The following is a 19968-nucleotide window of genomic DNA, read 5'->3' as shown; positions in this document are numbered from 1 at the left end:
TTCATGTGTGCATATGCTTGTCCTTGTTACATAGAAAAAGAAATTTTTTAGTACGTGAAAATTCACCCCAGGAGAGACTTTTTTCCCGACAGGCACAGAGCCTATATTAGGATATAGGGACAATTCTTTGTTCTACGCCATACCCCCTTCCTTTTCTCGCCATTCTTTTCTATTTCTCCCTTTTCAAATTCTCTTCACAGGAGATACACGCATTAGTATATGAATACACATCGCAACTCTCTGTTGAATTCACAAGAAAAGAGCTAATAAAATAGAGGCCCAAGTGGTCCACGCGTGCCACTGTAATTTGTATATGTGAGTTGGGGCTAGAGCGTGCTTGTGGGACGGGGCACTCTGTACTCACGTGTCACGACTCTTGAGGCCTCCTCTTATATAAGCACTCGCGTTAAAGAACAACCACGCACTGGGACACAGAGAGAGAGAGAGAGAGAGAGTCAGTGACTAGAGAGCGAGAGCGAGGGTAACAGAGTAGTAGTAGTTGTGGTCACCGCAACAAGGTTGTATGTGTGCGTCTACTTGATTCTTGTTCTCTTTCTTGTCTTGTCCCCATTGTTTCCCGTTTCTTTCTATACACATCTCGCGAATCTCAGACACACACACACACGGAGACACAGAAAGATACCAGGTTGAGGGAGATTCTTTCCTATTCCGGAGAGAAAAACAGTTCCCATTTATTCCTTCCAACACCACAGAATCGACCCAGAACAGAGTCTCTAGCTTTTTTACGCAGAGAAGCCTCGAAATGGAGATTGAGAGTGAGATAAAACAGTCCAAGTTCAGAAGGATTTGTGTCTTCTGTGGGAGTAGCCAGGGAAAGAAGAGCAGCTATCAGGATGCCGCTATTGAGCTGGGCAAAGAACTGGTGATTCTTGATTCTTCTTCTTTCTGGGCTTTTGGGATTGTGTTTGCTAGGTGTTCTGCTATATGCATGAACCAGGACTTTTGTGATTTTGGAGGGGGTTAATGGTCCATTCCACGTAGAGTTTGTATCTAGTGTGGGGTGTGTGTGCGCCAATTAAATGCATTCCCTTTGCTCTCTTCTCTTCCTAGGTGTCTTTGTCATGAAAGCGAGCTACATTGAAGCGAGCAAACCCCATGTCAGAAATATTGCGCCATTCCATCTGTTACTTCTCTTTGAAGTGCCCCACTGGAATGGAATCTTCCTGATTCTGGGGTATCTCTGCTTGTGTGTGTGTGTGTGTGTTTGATTCTTCTTCTCAAACTTTGAACCTCAATGCTTTACGCCATTTGGCCTTGGTATGCAGTGGAATAAGAATTTCTTGAAAAAGATAAGAGAAGGGAGAAAAATTTCATGTTCGGAAAGATTATACAGAAGCATGGCGGTATTGCCTTTTGACCCTTGACGAATGATGATGTTTTGTGCGTTTTCCTCTGAAGGTGTCGAGGAACATTGATCTGGTCTACGGTGGAGGTAGCATAGGCCTTATGGGCTTGGTCTCACAAGCTGTTCATGATGGCGGTCGGCATGTCATTGGGTAATTCCTAAGCTTCTCTTTCCTCGATGTAAATTGCTCAAGGCAAAGACCCGGTAATCGATTAAGGAACAGAATCAATGACTTTGGGCTTGGTTTTGCACTCCATTATAACTAATTCTTTTGTCATGTTGTTGTCCCCTCTCTCTCTCTCTCTCTCTCTCTTTGTTCTCTGCAGAGTCATTCCCAAGACGCTCATGCCCCGAGAGGTATGTCTGCTGTACCCAGTAAAAGTCTCGAACCTTTTCCTAGTAAAGAAATAGATATTATGGTAGTCTGGTGAACACTCTTTCTTGGGTTTAATTTGCTTCTTCTGCTCAACAAAAGTTGATTTAACTTAAGTGAGCTCTTAGTTCTGTCTTCTCACTTTTCCTTTTCGCGATTCTGGTTGGTACAAATTTTCCATTAGGTGGATGATAATGCTTGCTGGCCTTATCCACAAACTCTTCTTTTTTTATTTATATTTTTCATTTTGGGTTCTGGCGCAACACCACTTTATACAACATGAGTGTTTGACTATAGAGGTTTGTCCTTAGTCTTTACGGTGCTTTCTCCTTTGATCAACATTTCATCTTTCTTTTTAAAATTTTGAAGACCAACAAAATTTCCATGTCCTTTTTTTTTTTTTGGGTTTTGGTTTTTCTCTCTTGACTTTATCGAATATTTGAATTCTTTTTCTTATGTTTGTCATTATTTTCGTACTGAAATTTCTGGAAAGGAGACTGCTGTGTTGAAGCTTTTGGCACTCCCTGCTCTGCGCACCTCATCATTTGCTGCACTCCACAACACTCCAAAACTTCTCTCTCCCTCTCTCTCGCAACACAAACACAAACACGTTTTTCATTTTTTTTTTGGATGAACTGTATTCATTGGCACTAGTGCCCTTTTTTCTTTGCAGTTAACTGGTGAGACAGTAGGAGAGGTGAAGGCAGTTGCAGATATGCATCAAAGAAAGGCAGAGATGGCTAAGCATTCAGATGCTTTTATTGCCTTACCTGGTTAGTGTTAAGCCCCGTCCCCCCACCACCACAACCCCACCGCCTCCCCCCTGCAGAAGTTCTCAGTTGTAACAGAGAGAGAGAGAGAGAGAGAAGAGAGAGAGAGAGAGAGTACTGACATTAAGTTAAAATCAAGAAAATTGCATTGTACCAAGTGCTGCTATTTTGCCTTTTGTGGTATATATGCTTTGATCGACCATATCTCATGCCAATGATTCCTTTGATGGTACCTGAGTTTCCCCTTTTATCTTTCAAATTCATGTGAGGAGATATATTGAATGGAAGTACCTGCATTCCTATGAATCAAATAGACATAGTTGAACTCACCATGCGTTCTCTGCTTTTTTTTTTTTTTTTTGGCTAAATCCATGTGTTCTGTGCTTTGGAGGAATAGTGGTTTGCTTACCAGCAAAGAAAGAATAAGGGGTCAGATAAATGCTTGAACAAACAAGTCCTATCTTGTGAATTGGGGGGAAAATTTTTTTAAGTCCTTGTTGGCCTTGCAGGTTAATTCATTTAAAAAGCATATTGTTGTTTGAAAAAATGCTTTGAAAGTGACTGTATGAAGCCAAAATCCTCACAACTTACTGAGCCTTCCCCTCACAGTCCCCAAGATCCATGATTAGAGAGCAACCATTCAGACCTTAGCCTTTGACCCATCAACATCTTCACTGAAAATTAGATCCCCTGAGGACCCTTATTTCTCTACCTAATCAGGAGAAAGGACACAGACAACCAAGCTTTTGTGTAACGGTTCTTGCCTGCCAACTAGCACCTCACCAAAATAGAGAATCATGGCAACCCCTCCCAACGGGCTAATTGTTATTGAGAAATGGAGACCCAGTAGGCTCAAAGGGTCAGTTTATTTCTCACTGGGACTTTTGGCTCTGACACTCTTGATAAATATTTGGCAAATGTCAGCTTTGTCCCAGACCCTATAGAGGTGTAAACAGAGGCAGTGAAGAGCATATTACAGCAAGAGAGCTACTCTCACATGAGTAGGAGGCTGAAGACAGGAAAGTAAAATTAGTTTCCAAGCTAAAATTTTGTTTTCAACTGAAAACAGTTGGAAGGTTTATTGCATTCACATGCAGGAAGTAATTCCTTAATACTAGTTAAATCATCACAACTACAGTAACTAAAACCAAGTGACCACTCCCATTAGGCGCTAGAACTTATACGGCACACCGTCCATAAAGAGATTTCTTTCTAGAACAATGTGTGCATACAAAATCTCTATGTGGAACGACCGACAAGTTCCTTGGATTCACATCAATGCACCCACTCTTCATGGAAATAGATTTTCTATTGGCTTGTGCACAAGTTGTTGGAGAATATTCACCTTCTTTAATTTTCCTCTGTTTTCTCCTTATATTGGAAAATTTTCAGTCATTCTACTAGGCTGTCTTCTATCAGATAATCTCCTCCTTTCCTCAAAGATGCATAATCTTCCTGAAGCTTTGTACTGGTTGTAGCTTGATTTTCCCATCTGTATCAAATCAGTGAGAGAACATTAAATATGTCATGCTACTTGCTGATGTTAAAAGACATTCTCTATGCAAATTCAGGGGGTTATGGAACTTTAGAAGAGCTGCTTGAAGTTATAACCTGGGCCCAGCTCGGCATTCATGATAAGCCGGTATTTCATGCAGCAAGCTCTAATTCCATCATGCAACTCTTTCACTGTCGCTAAAGAACTAAAAGGAATGCATGTTCTTCAAACTATGTGCAGGTGGGATTGCTTAATGTAGATGGATACTACAATTCCTTGCTCTCATTCATCGACAAAGCGGTAGAGGAGGGGTTCATCAGTCCGAGCGCTCGTCAAATCATCGTATCAGCCCCTACAGCAAAGGAGTTGGTGAAGAAATTGGAGGTAACTAAAGAAAGACGTTCCTCTTATTTCCCCTTTATTCACCTGAGACAACTGACAAATCATTCCACATAGAAATAGCAATTCAACCAGTTCTTCATCGTCTGTTTAACCACTAAAGTTACCATTCTTATGCTCACTATTTCCAGGAAGATAATCAAACTATGTTGCTTATTGAATTCCTCAAACAATTGACTTTACTACTGTTTCAGGAATATGTGCCATGTCATGAAAGAGCGATCTCCAAGTTGAACTGGGAGGTTGAGCAGCTCGACTATCCTCGAGATTATGATATTTCTAGGTGACAAGCTTGGTTCACGATGCCACTAGGGAAAGTTGAGAGACGATTTTATAGACATGAAAAGTAGAGGAAAGGAACTAATTTGGAATTTCATGGAGGTTTTCCCAGTTGAGGAAAACGCTTCTTGTTTTTGTAAATTCCCTTGCACTTTGACTATGATATGTGAAGCTTCATATTCACTTGAAATGAAGATATCTTCATTTTGGTTTCCTTTGTATAAGCGCGGTTTACCAACATGTTTGCTTTGTGCAACTTTCAGAGAAGCTTATAAGTTCTCATTTTCTTTACTGTACGTCTCTAATCTTTGCTCCCAGCTTTATTTTATTTTTCTCAATTTATAAGGAAGACAGGTAGATTATTTATGAATTTTTCTTTCTTCCATCATCTGGGGATCGAGTCTATACCAAAAAAATTTTGTGTTCAACATGTTTATTGATTGGAGGAATGATCACAAGAATAGATTAGCTACAATTCTAAAGTTTATGCAGTGTCTTTTGAATACACAAATAATAGAAAATATTTTATGAACTCATTCTATGAAAGATTTCAATCCACCTCCGTGACATATTTCTAAAGTGCTCAATTTACTGAATATTTGTTTTACTAAAACAAACGGCTAAAGTTGGCATACCCAATTCACAAATTCGATTTCTAATACGTAAAAGTACTTCGATTAAAAAATTTGGCAAAATGACAAAATTGGATATCTTACAGAACTCGAATTTTTAAAGTTAAATCCGATGAGGAATCTAATTTTGCTTGATTTATTCATTCAGAACAATCTATGGGAAAGCCTATCCATTTTAAACCATACGTATACTTCTGCACGTAGGGACACACAAAAAGTTGCTAAAACATACAGTAATGCAGCCATAAAAGCAATTGTCAGATCAATGTTTTGTTTTTGGAAGAATAATCTTGTTGCTAGTCCTTGTATTCTTGCTCGAATTTCAAATCGCCCCTAGGAAGTACACTATTCATCCTTGAGTAGTTTTGGTGACTTAAAACTATGGGTATGTTTGTTTGAGTGAAAAAAAGTTTCCACGAATTAGTTTCCTGAACTTTCACACATTTAGTTTATTGAATTGATCGGTCAACGAAAAATCATTTATGATCAAAGAAAATGTGCATACTTAAAGTTAGGAATAAAAATTTCCCAACCTGAAAAAGGGGAACATTTTTCTGGAAAATGATTTCTTAGAAAGTATTTTCTTTTATCAAAAAGTTCTCTCCAAAATAAATATACCGTGCATTTATTTAACTAAAAATTACATGATAAAGAAAAATATTTTTCATAGAAATTATTTTCAAGGAAAATAATTAGTTTCATTTGTTTGGTGATTTAGAGAAAATGATATCCGTCTTACCAAAAGGAGAAGTCATTTTCCCCCGATATAAGATTATTATTTTTAGTTTATGGAAACGTTTTACGAATATCAATTAGTTTTCCGCCATTTAAATACCGAAAAGTCATAAAACAATTTTCCCAGTGGACTCTTTTAATTTTCTTTTCAAGCTGACATGGACCCTCTCTCTCTCACTCTCTCATGTATGAGATCTAACAGCGACACCACTAACTTGTACCAATAGCTCTCCTCAGGCAACGACCTCGAGGTGGCCATGGCCATCACAAGACCCAAGCTATAGTCGCAGTCCTACATATTCACATCGCCAGACGCGACTTGCAGATCTAAAAGCGCGACCACCACTTTGTGACGGTTGCCCCAGACAATATGTTCGAAATTAAATCACAGATATGTTCGTTTCTCAAAATGCTAAATCAACTCCTTAAGAATTGAGAATCAACAGAATAAGCTTTTGGTGAGTGACATTACATGTCATACACATTCTCCCCATTTGATGCAAGTTTTCACTCTGCCCACCTTGATTAAATCGCTGAGAAAGCACTACGAACTCGAGAAATCAGATCGTCCCAGAAAAAGCATGAAAAGCTGCAGAGAGAGGAATGAAAAGACAAAACCACCGATCACCATGACAAGGGGCCAAATGTCACCCTATCGAGAAGCAAAAATAGAGGGCCCATTTTCGTACGATGGTCTTCACTTCCTGATTCGCGTACCTGCTTGAGGTTGAGTGGAGTCCTAGAACGAGGAAAAAAAACGATGATCGACAGGTGATAAAACACAAAACTGTATAAGAAGAAACAGAGAAATAGACTTGACTTACCCAACCAACGACCATAGGAACGAAACAGGGCCGTGTGGGGGCTTACTGGCTTAGTATGACTTGCACAGAGAATGGCCCGAGTCCACGCCAATCATTGAACATTGTGGTGTTCTATCATATCAGACAATAACAACTCAACCTTACAAAAAAAAAAAAAGAACATTGTGTCGTCGGCTTTGGCGGGGCACACTACAAAAAAAACAAGGGATTAGCGATGAATTTTGCGACGAAAAATTTGACAAAATCCGTCGCTAATCGAATTTGCGACGAAATTAGCGACGGAAAAAATTCCGTCGCTAATTCGGCGTCGCAAAATTTTGCGACGGAAAAATATTCATCGCAAATAATTCGTCGCAAATTAGCCATGAACATTATCCGTCGCAAAATTTGTCGCAAATTAGCCACGAACTTATTTCGTCGCAAAATTCGTCGCAAATTTTCGTCGCAAAATTCGTCGCAAATTAGCCACGAACTTTATCCGTCGCAAAATTCGTTGCAAATAATTTGTCGCAAATTAGCCACGAACATTATTCGTCGCAAATTAGCCACGAACTTTATCCGTCGCAAAATTCTTCGCAAAGAATTCGTCGAAAAATTCATCGCAAATTAGCCACAAACTTTATTCGTCACAAAATTCGTCGCAAATTAGCTACGAACTTTATTCGTCGCAAAATTTATTCGTCGCAAAATTTGTCGCAAATTAGCCACGAACTTTATTCGTCGGAAAATTCGTCGCAAAATTGGTTGCAAAATTCATCGCTACTTATTCGTCGCAAATTAGCCACGAATTGTATTGGTCGCAAAATTCGTCGCTAAATATTCGTCGCAAATTATACACCATTTGGGCCGTCAAATCTTGTCCATAGCAATAGCTACGCATTAATGAACATCATGTAATACATTCAACACAATCAAAGGACACGAAACAACCATAGATTCCGCTTCAGAAACAGAAGACGAACAAATAAGACACAATGCCATATAATTGAAAAATATAACTGAAGGAAAGATGCTAGTCCGCAAAAAATAATGATATATGCAAAGTTGCAAAGTCTGACATGATGCTATTTGATATCCAATCTTATAATACATTTAAAACATTCAAAGGAGGCGGGACAATCATAGATTCTGCTTCAAAAACGAAAAATTGACAAACCAGACAAAAGATTGGGCAACTTTGGTACTCGGCAGGACACTAGAAGTAGTCACTTTTGTCGACACCTGATGAAATATGGATACATAAATAAAGATATTCAATCAGTCCAGAATATAAAAGAAGCGTTTATGCATGGATGTGGAACTAGGTATAAAAAAACAAGTAGGAGGGTTAATAAAAAAACGTTTCAGGACGAACATCAATGTTTTTACATATGAATATGAGTCAACTTTGACATCCACTGTAGTTTTTTCACCCTTGTAAACCGTATTTCTGTCACCTACGAAAAATTAGATCCTTCTCCAAACAGCATTCAACAGTTTAATGACTTAGAGAGGTGAATTACCAACACCAATTCCCAGGAAGAGAGGACTCAAAGTCAATTAAGGCATGTATTTCTACAATGTTCAAATATCATGATTTTTTGTAACAAGCATGTCATCCTGAGATCTCTAAATTTTCAGTTTTTCGCAAGCAAAGAACCTAGTTGTAAGAAAGTTGTGCACAGAAAGTAATTGTACGGCAGGAACATATTGGGCAAACTGCATTTATGGCACAAAAGATTGTGAAGCAAGCTTACCCTCGATTTTGGGAATTTTAACTAGAAAGGACCGAGAAAATCATCATCATCATCAGCAATCTCAGCATTATTGTGTCGCTCATCATTGTGCCCATCACCTATTGGATTGACGGGAGGTACAGGAGGAACCTCATCGTGATCAAGGTTGAGGTGTCGCATAACGATTTGCATTTGTTGTTTCAAGTCATTTATTTCTTCGTCCTTCTTTACAAGTATATTTTTCAGTTGGTTCAATTCTTGGGTCATTTGCTCCTCAAGTCGTGTCCTCCTTCGAACAGCCGCATTGGATGATGAAGTTGCAGCATGATTCGTTGTGTATACCCTTGACAAGGATCCCATCCCAAATATTTTTCCTTTTTTCATCCCACCCATTGCCTCCACCCATAATGCCATACTGTCAACTGATGGCTTAGACGCAGCAACACCATCACCTAGGGGTGAGCATGGTCCGGGTTGGGCCGGTCCACCCCCTAACCCTAGGACTAACCCGCACAGTGTTGGTCCTCAATTTTGGGACCGAGGACCGCCCGTCGGTTCCATGGACCCGCCCGGGAACCGGACCGCCGGTCCGGTCCGATTCCCGGGTGGGTCCATGGAACCGGTCCCACCAAGTTTTCCTGGACAAATAAAAAAAATTATGTGAACCAATATCGGATCAACGGAACAAAAAGAAAAGAACATAACTTTCCATACAATTCCTATACTATGATCGGTTCTATTAACCACATCATCCATAAATCAAGTAGGTACCCATCAAATGTGTGTCCAGAGATAAGAGAGCGGAGAGTTATGAGTGTCTAGTTACGTTTTTTTTTTGGTCAGATTTTTTTAATTAAAATTTTAAAAAATAAATATATTATTATTATATTACCGGTTTGGTCCGCGTGGGCGGGTGGGCGGTTCTACACCGGGAACCGGGAACCGGACCGATACCCACCGGTTCCAAAAAATTGGAACCAGGAACCGGACCGGTCCCCTTGGGAACCACCGGTTCCGGTCCGGTCCCGGGCAGTCCTGGGCGGGCCTAGGTTTTTTGCACACCCCTACCATCACCACCACTAGCATTGCTCATTAAAAGTTCATCATATTTTTTCTACATTAACAATATAGATGAAAATAAAATAACTTCATATATAACTACCATAAATATTAAAAGCATTCACGGTTTTCATTCTAGTTTCCATAAAGTCCAAAGTATAACCTTACATACCTTAATAGCTTTTGCTCGATTGCCAGTCCATGTCTTATCTTTTTTTTTAAATGTGCGTTCTAATGTAGCTGCAAATGTCGGTTCCATCCCCAATTCATGTGCCTACAAAATGTAAACATGAGTAATTGAACTAAATTAACTTATAACTTATTTAACAGACTTACCATTCGTTTTCGATGCTCCCCAATGTTGATAGAGCCCCCAGCATATGTGGCAGACCCTTCACTAGAACTAGAAGATCGATTCTTTTTATTCTGCTCACTGATTTGCTGATTCTTTTCAGTTTCCCAAATTCTGTTAATTTCCGTCCAATTGTCAGCTGTAATGAAAGCTGGCTTCACTTGCTTGATCTTCGCTCTATTCATCACATTTCGTATGTGATCACCGGCTTTCTTCTTAAAAATTCTTCTCACTTCATTCTCTTCCTCTTCATCCCTCCTGAACTTCCGCTGCAATCAATACAAAAACAACTGAAAGTTATTATGATGGTCATATATCCATTACCATGCACCAGACAATTCGGCGATAGATTTTGTAAAGTTCATCTCGGGGAAAATATCTGGTCCCTTTAGTACCGAAAACTAAAGAGTTGTTCTGGTCCCTTTACATCATTCTTGACCATCAATATACTACACCGAACTTAGTTGGTGAGAAAATAGAATATCTAAAACTTACCTTGAACTCATTCCACCACAAATCTTTCACTTCTTGTGGAGCACTGCTGTAATTAATATACTGCCCCATCCAATAGTTTTTGACTATTTTATTCGGTTCCCTCACAACAAACGTAGCATCCGTGAATCTTGAAACATACGGATATTGTGCAACATCGACAATTCAGTTGACATCCATATCTAAAACCATAAATATTACATATACTTTAAAAAATGAAGTACTTACGAATCTCCAAATGGGCATATCATGAATCGATTATCTTCTTCACCTGTGTTTCCCTCATTATTCGATTGTTGCGCTGAATAATAAGGTGGAACGGAAGGAGATGGATCTGAAGGAGATGGAACTGAAGGAGATTAAGTTCGCATGTGTCCAAGTCCCCTAACATGTTCTTGAGTATAGGAGGAAGGGCCAACGTGTCTATATTGTCCATCAGCATATAGTGGTTGAGGGTTAGATGAAAGGGCAGGGGAAGAGGAAAGGGACGGGAACGAGGACGAGGAAGGGGCTGGTCTTCTATGCATGTGACCTCCACGTTTATACTGACAAGTAGGAAGGTTAGACAAATATGTAAAAAAAATGAACATGTATTACGGACACATAATGACGTACATGACGAAGCTTACCATTTTGCTTCAGAAGCAGAAAATGTATCCTCTTAATTAGCCAATGCCGAGTGTTTATGACGTGCAATTTCCTACGAACAAATATACTATGAATCGCACTCATTTTGATATCAAACATCAATATATGATCATGATATGCTACGCTAAGCCAACAATAGCTATAATAAACCACACGATCATTCATCAAGTACAAGATCAACCATGAAACATCAATTTCAGCCACATGATCTTCGTTCTCGGCCACACGATCATCAATCAACCCACATGATCGGGCCATAGTTAACCAATCAGCCACAATTAAGCAAATTAACCACACGATTAAACTAATTAACCATACGATTGGCATTAAACAACTAAGGGTGCGAATGGTAACCATTCTGCTCCAGAAATCAAATTCTTGCCAGAAATTGATTTTTGAAGGAGAAATCTGTTTAGTAAAATATGACTAATTCTGCTCTAGAAATTGATTTCTGGAACAGAAATCTATTTTGATTTGTTGATTTTTTTTGCACTTAAAAAAATTTAAATTTTACTCAAAGTGGGTGGCCACAGGTATTATAAGCCATTCTGTGAAGTTTTGAAATTTTTGATTTTTTTAATTTTTTTTGGGCACCTAAAAAAATTAAAATTCCACTCAAAATGGGTGGCCACAGGTATTCTAAGTCATTCTGTGAAGTTTTGAAATTTTTGATTTTTTTAATTCTTTTTGGGCACCTAAAAAAATTTAAATTTCACTCAAAGTGGGTGGCCACAGGTATTCTAAGCCATTTTGTGAAGTTTTGAAATTTTTCAATTTTTTAATATTTTTGGGCACCTCAAAAAATTTAAATTTTACTCAGTGGGTGGCTACAGGTATTCTAAGCCATGTTGTGAAGTTTTGAAATTTTTTATTTTATTTTTATTTTTTTGGGCACCTCAAAAAATTTAAATTTCACTCAAAGTGGGTGGCCACAGGTATTTTAAGCCATTTTGTGAAGTTTTGAAAATTCTAATTTTTCTATTATTTTTCTTTTTTTTGGGCACCTCAAAAAATTTAAATTTCACTCAAAGTGGGTGGCCACAGGTATTTTAAGCCATTTTGTGAAGTTTTGAAAATTTTGATTTTTTTATTATTTTGATTTTTTTTGGGCACCTCAAAAAATTTAAATTTCACTCAAAGTAGGTGGCCACAAGTATTTTAAGCCTTTTTGTGAAGTTTTGAAATTTTTGATTTTTTTTTTATTTTTTAAAAAAATTCACCAAATTTCATATTTTCGACGAAATTTGACTTTTTTTTTATTTTCTGGAAGTTTTAATGAATTTTTCAATTTTTATGCATTTTCTGAAAAAACGTTTAATCAACCACACGATCGTCATTATATTCCGGAATGCATTCCATGCGCACCCTAACCAACCACACGATCGTCATTGAACGCTTAATCGGCCACATAATCAACAAATTAACCAGGCGAACATCAATCAAAGCCACATGCAATCCTGAAATCGGCCACTAACTTAGCCAACCAATCCGACACTAAACAATCCCTAAACAAGTTCGAATAATATCCATTATACTAGGTAGGGTTTAGGGAGTTGCTTACTTGGTTCAAGGCCAAGAAAAACCAAACAATAGGGCAAAATGGCTGGTCGGCCAGTGGCGGGCTCGGCGTGAGCGCGGGCGCAAGTGGTGGCAAGTCGGCCAGGCGCTCGGCACGGCGCTCGGCCACGGCCGGGCGAGTGGCCGGGCGAGCGGCCGAGCGAGAGGCTAGGCCACGGGCGACGGCGGCGACGGGCGACGGCTCGGCGGCGACGGGCGAGCAGTCGACGGATTTATGGCCAGAACAAGGGAACTCAACGGCGACAGCGAACGACGGTGGAGCTGGGCGGCGACGGCGTTGGTCGGCTGCTGGGTGGCGACGGCTACAAGCTCAGGCGAGGCGCGCGGCGAGCACACGGGCGGAGTGGCGACACTCGCGGCTGCGAGCTGCCGGGCGCACAGGCGACGACGGCGACGGCAGGCTGGCGGTCTGGAGGTGGGGACAAAACACGGCGGTTGGGCAGCGTCAGGTCGCGGCGGACACGGCGGCGAGTGAGCTGATGCTTGCTCGCGGAGGGGAAAGGGAAGGCAGTCGGAAGAGGGGGGCACAGCGGCGGACGGGCGGCGCAGCTGGGCGGAGGCGGACGGCCGGACGGCGATGCGACAGCCGGACGAACAGCGGAGCAAGGCGGACGGCGAACGGCGGACGGCAGCAAGCAGTAGCTCGTCGATGCCTTCGAGCTGGGGCAGCGACTAGATGAGCGGCGGCAGCGACGCACGGCAATGGCAGCTGGTCCAGGCGAAGGGCAGCACTCGCGTGCAGCTCGGGTGGACCGGCGACGGGCGATCGCGCAGCTCAGTTGGGGTGGAGCCGAGATGGTGGCGGCTCGTCGATGAGAAGGCGGTGTGCGGCGGCGAGTCGAACGGCCTGCGGTGGCTGGGCAGTGAGAGGGAGCCGCGGCCGACGACGAGAAAGGGAAGAAGAAGAAGAAGAAGAAGAAGAAGAGAAAAAGGAAGAGAGGGGGGGGGGGAAAGATCTGCCATGCAGGGGGTGAGTGGACGTGACCGGGGGGAAACGTGCGCAGGCAGTGGGGGAGAGAGAGAGAGAGACAGGCGCAAAAATTCAAACGTGCGCGAATGTGGAATCCGTCGGAAATTTGGGTCGGAAAATAAATCCATCGCAAATTTGCGACGGATTCCAAAATGCCTTTTATTTTTGGAATTCGTCGCAAAATCCGTCGCAAACTTACGACGGATTTTGCAACGGAATCCAAAAAAGGCCGTGAATGTGGAATCCGTTGCAAAATCCTTCACAAATTTGCGACGGATTTTGCGACGGATTCCAAAAATAAAAGGTATTTTGGAATCCGTCGCAAATTTGCCACGGATTTATTTTTCATCGCAAATTTGTGACGGATTCCAAAAATAAAGGACATTTTCCAATCCTTGGGACAGATTCCAAAAATGAAGGGCATTTTCCAATCCGTCGCAAATTTGCGACGGATTTATTTTTCCGTCGCAAATTTGCGACGGATTTATTTTCCGTCGCAAATTTACGACGGATTCCAAAAATAAAGGGCATTTTCCAATCCGTCGCAAATTTGCGACGGATTTATTTTTCTGTCGCAAATTTGCGACGGATTTTGCGATGGTTTCCAAAAATAAAGGGCATTTTCCAATTTATCGCAAATTTGCGACGGATTTGTTTTCCGTCGCAAATTTGCGACAGATTTGTTTTCCTTCGCAAATTTGTGACGGATTTATTTTTCCGTCGCAAATTTGCAACGGATTTATTGTCCGTCGCAAATTTGCGACGGATTCCAAAAATAAAGGGCATTTTTCCAATCCGTCTCAAATTTGCGACGGATTTATTTTTCGTCGCAAAATCCGTCGTATATACGCGACGGATTACAAAAATAAAGGGCATTTTTGAATCCGTCGCAAATTTGCACCGGAATTTGCGACGGATTCGAAAAATTGCCGCGAATTTCACTTCCGTCGCTAATTCTTCGATGAAAAGTAGCCACGAATAAGTTTTTGTCGCAAAATGAGCGACGAAATTAGCGACGATCCAAATCCAATGGAAAATAGAATATCGCAAATGTCATCGCACGAATAATATTTGACTTGTCGTCATTTAGCGACAAATTTTCCAACGATCAATTACATTAATAAGAATAATCAACAACAACAATAATAACAACAACAGTAATGATAATAACAAGAACAATAATAATAATTATGACAACCAAAATAACACATGTCGCAATAATATTTACACATCATTAGTGTTTTGTCACAAAAATTTTAATCTTCATGTTCGTCTTCGTATTTGTCTTGATCTGCATCTTCGTCCTCATCTTGATCTTGATCTTCATCTTTTTCATGAGCATCATCTTCATCATCTGTCTCAAAATCAGATTCTATACCATCTTCTACATTTAATTCACAAATTTCAGTTGGATCCACATCTATCATTGCTCCACATGGATCTTGTAAAGTTGGAATGTTATATTCCTCAGTTTCAACCGTGTTACAAACTTCCTCTTGTTGATAGGCTCTATCCTTCCAGTGTTCCTTGATTTTTCTCCGTGCTTTGATTTTACATACAGTCGACCAATTAGCTTTGTCACGTTTCAAACTAGGATATGATGCATAACATACTTGAATTGCTTGTTGTGCCAAGACAAATGGTTCATATTTCATATATCTTTTCTTATGATTTATTTCAACCAAATTAAACTCCGTATGCACATTCATTCCTTTGACGGGGTCTAAACCACTTGCACTTAAATAACACAACCCGCATCATTAATGGTCCAGGGTACTCTATCTCTATGATTTCATCCAACAAGCCATAAAAATCATCTTTTGAACTGCCACCATTGGATGACCGAACAGACACACCACTATTCATTGTGGCTTTTCCCATTCCATATTATTGAGTGTGAAAATTATATCTATTTATGAAATATGCTGGCCAACTTCGTACTCTTAACTGTGGACCCCATGACAGATGATATAGCAATCCTTGCTCTCCAAGTTCATCATGATTACTGTGAACCTAAGGTTACACACACAAAGTCAATAATATATATTTTAATAAATGATGTATAAAATATTAATAACTTGGTTTTGGTCCATATGCAACTTACATATGTTTTGAACCATGCTGCAAATTATTCATCGCACAAACGGTCAAACTCATTTGGTGGTAGTCCATACATTGAAGTTTGGAAAATCCTAGTAATAAATACCATTTATATATTAGCAAATATTTGACACACAATACATATATTTGCAAATTTACACTTACTCGAAGTATGACTCGACTTCTGGGCAGTTCAGTAAAATATATGTATGGGCTGCATGCCATTTTTCGCCTGTTAAGTAACGAAACTTACATGCGCCGCTTGGTCGACCCAGATAATTGAAAATAGAGAGTGATTTGCAATTGGGATCAATGGGGCCCTCATCATTTTTGCCTGCTCTCCGCCTCTTGAACTGCACGTGCGGTTCAAAATAGTATGATACAAATGTTGTCACTTCTTCCACAATATATGCATTACAAATTGAAGCTTCAACACATGCCTTATTCTTCACTTTTTTCTTAAAATGATATAAGAATCTAGTTGCAATAGAAAGAAGCTTATCGGAACATAATATATAATAAAGTAATTTGAACTTTATTTTAAAAAAAAAATTTACCTCTAAAATGGATACATCCATCGAAATTGGACGGGACCTACAGCTTTGGCCTAATAAGGCAAGTGAACTAAAAGATGCTCCATCGAATCAAAAAACGATGGAGGAAATATCCTTTCTAAGTTGCAAAGAATAATTGGAATATCTCTCTCTAGTTTCTCCATGTGTGATGTTTTTAACACTGTCGAGCAAATATCATGCAGGAAATTACTTAATTCTGTAATGGCGCCCCAAACAAAGTTCGGTAGAACTTTTTTGAAAGCTATTGGAATTAGTCTTTCCATAAATATGTGACAATCATGACTTTTCAACTTGCATTCATTCAAATCAACACATCTCCCGAGGTTCGAAGCATATCCATCAGGAAACCACACAGATTTTAACCATTGACAAACAACTCGTCTCTACTCTTTATCCAATGTATAAACTGCTTTTGGTTTTGGTCCCCTGCTGCTTGCATCCACATCCAGTGTTGGCCGATCATAAATATCTCTCATATCTTTTCTTGCGTTCAAGTTGTCTTTTGCTTTTCCGGTGACATCCATCACAGTATTTATGACATTGTCGAAAACATTCTTTTCTATGTGCATGACATCAAGATTATGATGAATAAGATGGGCTTTCCAATATGGTAGATCCCAAAATATACTGCGTTTAGTCCACTTATGTGTACTTCCGTACGCAATAGTCGTGCCGTGAGGGTTCTGAACAACAGTTGGAAAGTCCTGCACCCGCTCCCAAATTTGATCGCCGATCAACCTCAATGGTGGAGGTGTTCTTTCAGTCCTATTCTTGATGAACTCTTTTTTATTCCTTCTGAATGTATGATTTATCGGTAAAAATTGTCTGTGACAGTCAAAATAGCTAGGCTTCTTTCCATGTTTTAATATAAATGACTTTGATGTCTCCAAACATATCGGACATCCTAAGATCCCAGCTATATTCCATCCAGATAACATTCCGTAAGCTGAAAAGTCATTTATCGTCCAAACAAGAACAACCTTCATTACAAATGTTTGATCGGTAGAAACATCATATGTAAGGACACCTTCATCCTATAGCCGTTGTAACTCTTCAATCAATGGTTGCATATAAACATCTATTAACTTTTTCGGATTTTGCGGGCCAGTCACGATCAATGTCAAAAACATATAAGGTGTCTTCATGCACATACCAGGTGGAAGATTGTACAGCGTTAAGATAACTGGCCAACATGAATAACTTTTTCCTAATTTCCCAAATGGGGCAAATCCATTAGCACAGAGACCTAACCTAATGTTTCGAGGCTCTATCGCAAACTCAGGGTATGTTCTATCAAAATGTTTCCATGCCTCTGCATCTGAAGGATGACACATTAGACCCTCTTCTATGTCGTGATTTGCATGCCAAGTCATGTGTTCAGCAGTGGCTTGAGACGCAAAAAACCTTTGCAATCTGGGGATTAAGGGCAGATAAAACATTTGCTTGCATAGTCTACGCTTCTGACTACGACCCTGCCTCCTGTTAATCTTGTACCTAGGTTGGCTACAGAATTTGCAAGATTCTGCATTTTCATCATCTCTCCAATATAACATACAACCCCTACTACATACATCAATCCTTACAACCGGAAGACCTAAGTTATCCACTAGTTTTTTCATATCGTAAAAATCACTTGGCATGATGTTATCACGAGCCATTGTTTCCCGCATTACTTTAACAAAAGAGTTGAAGCAATCCGCAGACACATTATGCTCTGCTTTGATATTTAACAGTCTTGCTGTCACTGATAACTTAGTGTGGTTGTCACAACCTGCTCATAAAGGTTCATCTGCTACTTTCAACACTTCTGAGAACTGATTAGATGGAAAAGTTCCATTACACACATTCTCATCAAAACCCATTACTCCTATCTCTTCCAATTGTGATGTATGACTAGTACCCACTTGTTCAAGTGTAGGAGTAAAACTAGTACTTGCATCAATCCTCTCGTATGGGTTTAATTGGTCATAATAGCTACATTCTTCCCTAACTAAAAATTGATCACTTCTTCGATATCCTTCATCAGATATAAATGGTTCACCATGGCAAGTCCAATTATAATAGTTTGGAGTAAACCCAAATCTACAATGATGTTCTCTAACTTTATCACACACATGAAATTTACCGTTATTGCACTTTTTACACGGACACCTTAACTTATTTCCATCCATGAACTCATATTTACTACTAGCAAAGTCTAAAAATAGTTCCAACCCAATACGAAACTCATCGATCAATCATTGACGTCCAGGTAAGTTCTTATTATACATCCAAGCCCTGTCTCTTTGAATTGTGTCTGTATAAAAATAAAAAATCTCGTAAAATATTAAAAATATCATATCTACTTTTCTTAATTAAAACCATAAAATTATGAAAATTAAAATTTTGTTTTTGACGCAACAATTACTTTGAAATTGAAAAAAATGAAAAAATTACCATGTAAAGAAGACTTACCTAAATATTTGACTGAAATCTTTATAGTAGAAAGTGGTCAATTTGATGAGAATTGCAACGTTCACTTGGATTGCGAGACCTTCAAATGGACACGTACCTAAAAAAAAGAAAAATCACTTAAGATTCATTTTATAATAATTTTTTATTTTTTTCGAATTTTTTTAATTTTTTTTTGTTTCCGTTTTTTTCCCTATATTGTTTTTCGATCGCCGGTCGTCGCTGAGGCCGGCGAGTTCGACCTCGCCCAGGTGTGGCAGTTGACCTCGCTGTCGCCCAGATATGGGCGACGGCGAGGTCGACCGCCACACCTGGGTGAGGCCGCTGGTCGACCTCGTCGTCGCCCAGATCTGGGCGACAGCGAGGTCGACGGCCATGGCCGGCGAAGAAGTTAGGAAAAAAAAATAAAAAAATAGTCAATAAAATAAAAAAATTCGAATCCAGCAATGAATAGTTTTGCGACGAACCGTATTCGTCGCCAATTAGTCACGAAGTTAGCTATAATACTTACCGGTAGACCGAGATTGATTTGTATGCACACGGATAGGTTTATTGAGAGAAACGAAAGAGGAAGAAGGAGGGAGAAAAGTGAGGGGGATATGAGGAATCAGTACAGAGAGAGAAATTGATAGGTGGGGTGGATATCACGAAAGTTATTTTCCGTCATAAATTACAAATTAGCAACGAATTCGTTTTCGTCGCAAAATCCGTCGCAAATCAGCGATGAATTTTTTCTCCGTCGCAAATTAGCGACGGTAAAAAAATCCGTCGCTAATTTCGTCGCAAAATAGTAAATTTCGTTGCATAAATTAGCAACGGAAAAAAAATCCGTCGCTAATTCCGTCGCAAATTAGCGACGGAAAAGTGGTCGTCGCTAATTTGCGACAGAATTAGCGACGACCAATTTTCCGTCGCTAATTAGCGACAGATTTATTTTCCGTCGCTAATTAGCGATGGATTTATTTTCCGTCGCTAATTTGCGACGAATTTTTATTTCGTGGCAAATTTCGTTGCAAATTAGCGACGGAAAAAAAAATCCGTCGCAAATTAGCGACAAAATATTCCCCGTCGCAAATTTTCGTGGCAAAATCCATGTTTTTTTGTAGTGGCAGTTCGATGCGGCGAAGACGGTGGCCAATGGTGGGAAGAGGGTTT

At 39.8% G+C, this 19968-nt stretch overlaps 1 protein-coding gene across 1 annotated transcript; it reads left to right on the top strand.

Moving 5' to 3' along the window:
* Positions 1-418: 418 nt before the first annotated feature.
* On the top strand, positions 419-4949 carry LOC115674123 (cytokinin riboside 5'-monophosphate phosphoribohydrolase LOG3). Its single transcript, XM_030596455.2, has 7 exons — positions 419-883; positions 1420-1517; positions 1693-1723; positions 2413-2512; positions 4081-4151; positions 4245-4388; positions 4598-4949. The coding sequence occupies exons 1-7, from the start codon at positions 764-766 to the stop codon at positions 4688-4690; spliced, it is 657 nt and encodes a 218-aa protein (XP_030452315.1). The 5' UTR covers positions 419-763; the 3' UTR covers positions 4691-4949.
* Positions 4950-19968: the final 15019 nt, after the last annotated feature.

This window comes from Syzygium oleosum, unplaced genomic scaffold (assembly GCF_021117445.2).
Source record: "Syzygium oleosum isolate NSW1041296 unplaced genomic scaffold, Sole_v2.1 Sole_v2.12, whole genome shotgun sequence".
Taxonomy (NCBI): domain Eukaryota; kingdom Viridiplantae; phylum Streptophyta; class Magnoliopsida; order Myrtales; family Myrtaceae; genus Syzygium; species Syzygium oleosum.
The sequence above is the reverse complement of the archived record's forward strand: the minus strand, read 5'-3'. Positions and strand labels throughout refer to the sequence as shown.

Excerpts from the sequence above, each read along its gene's own strand:
- LOC115674123 (XM_030596455.2), top strand. The coding sequence starts at position 764 with ATGGAGATTGAGAGTGAGATAAAACAGTCCAAGTTCAGAAGGATTTGT. Across the intron at positions 884-1,419 it reads TTGAGCTGGGCAAAGAACTG|GTGTCGAGGAACATTGATCT; the intron begins GTGATTCTTGAT and ends TTTCCTCTGAAG. Across the intron at positions 1,518-1,692 it reads GGCGGTCGGCATGTCATTGG|AGTCATTCCCAAGACGCTCA; the intron begins GTAATTCCTAAG and ends TGTTCTCTGCAG.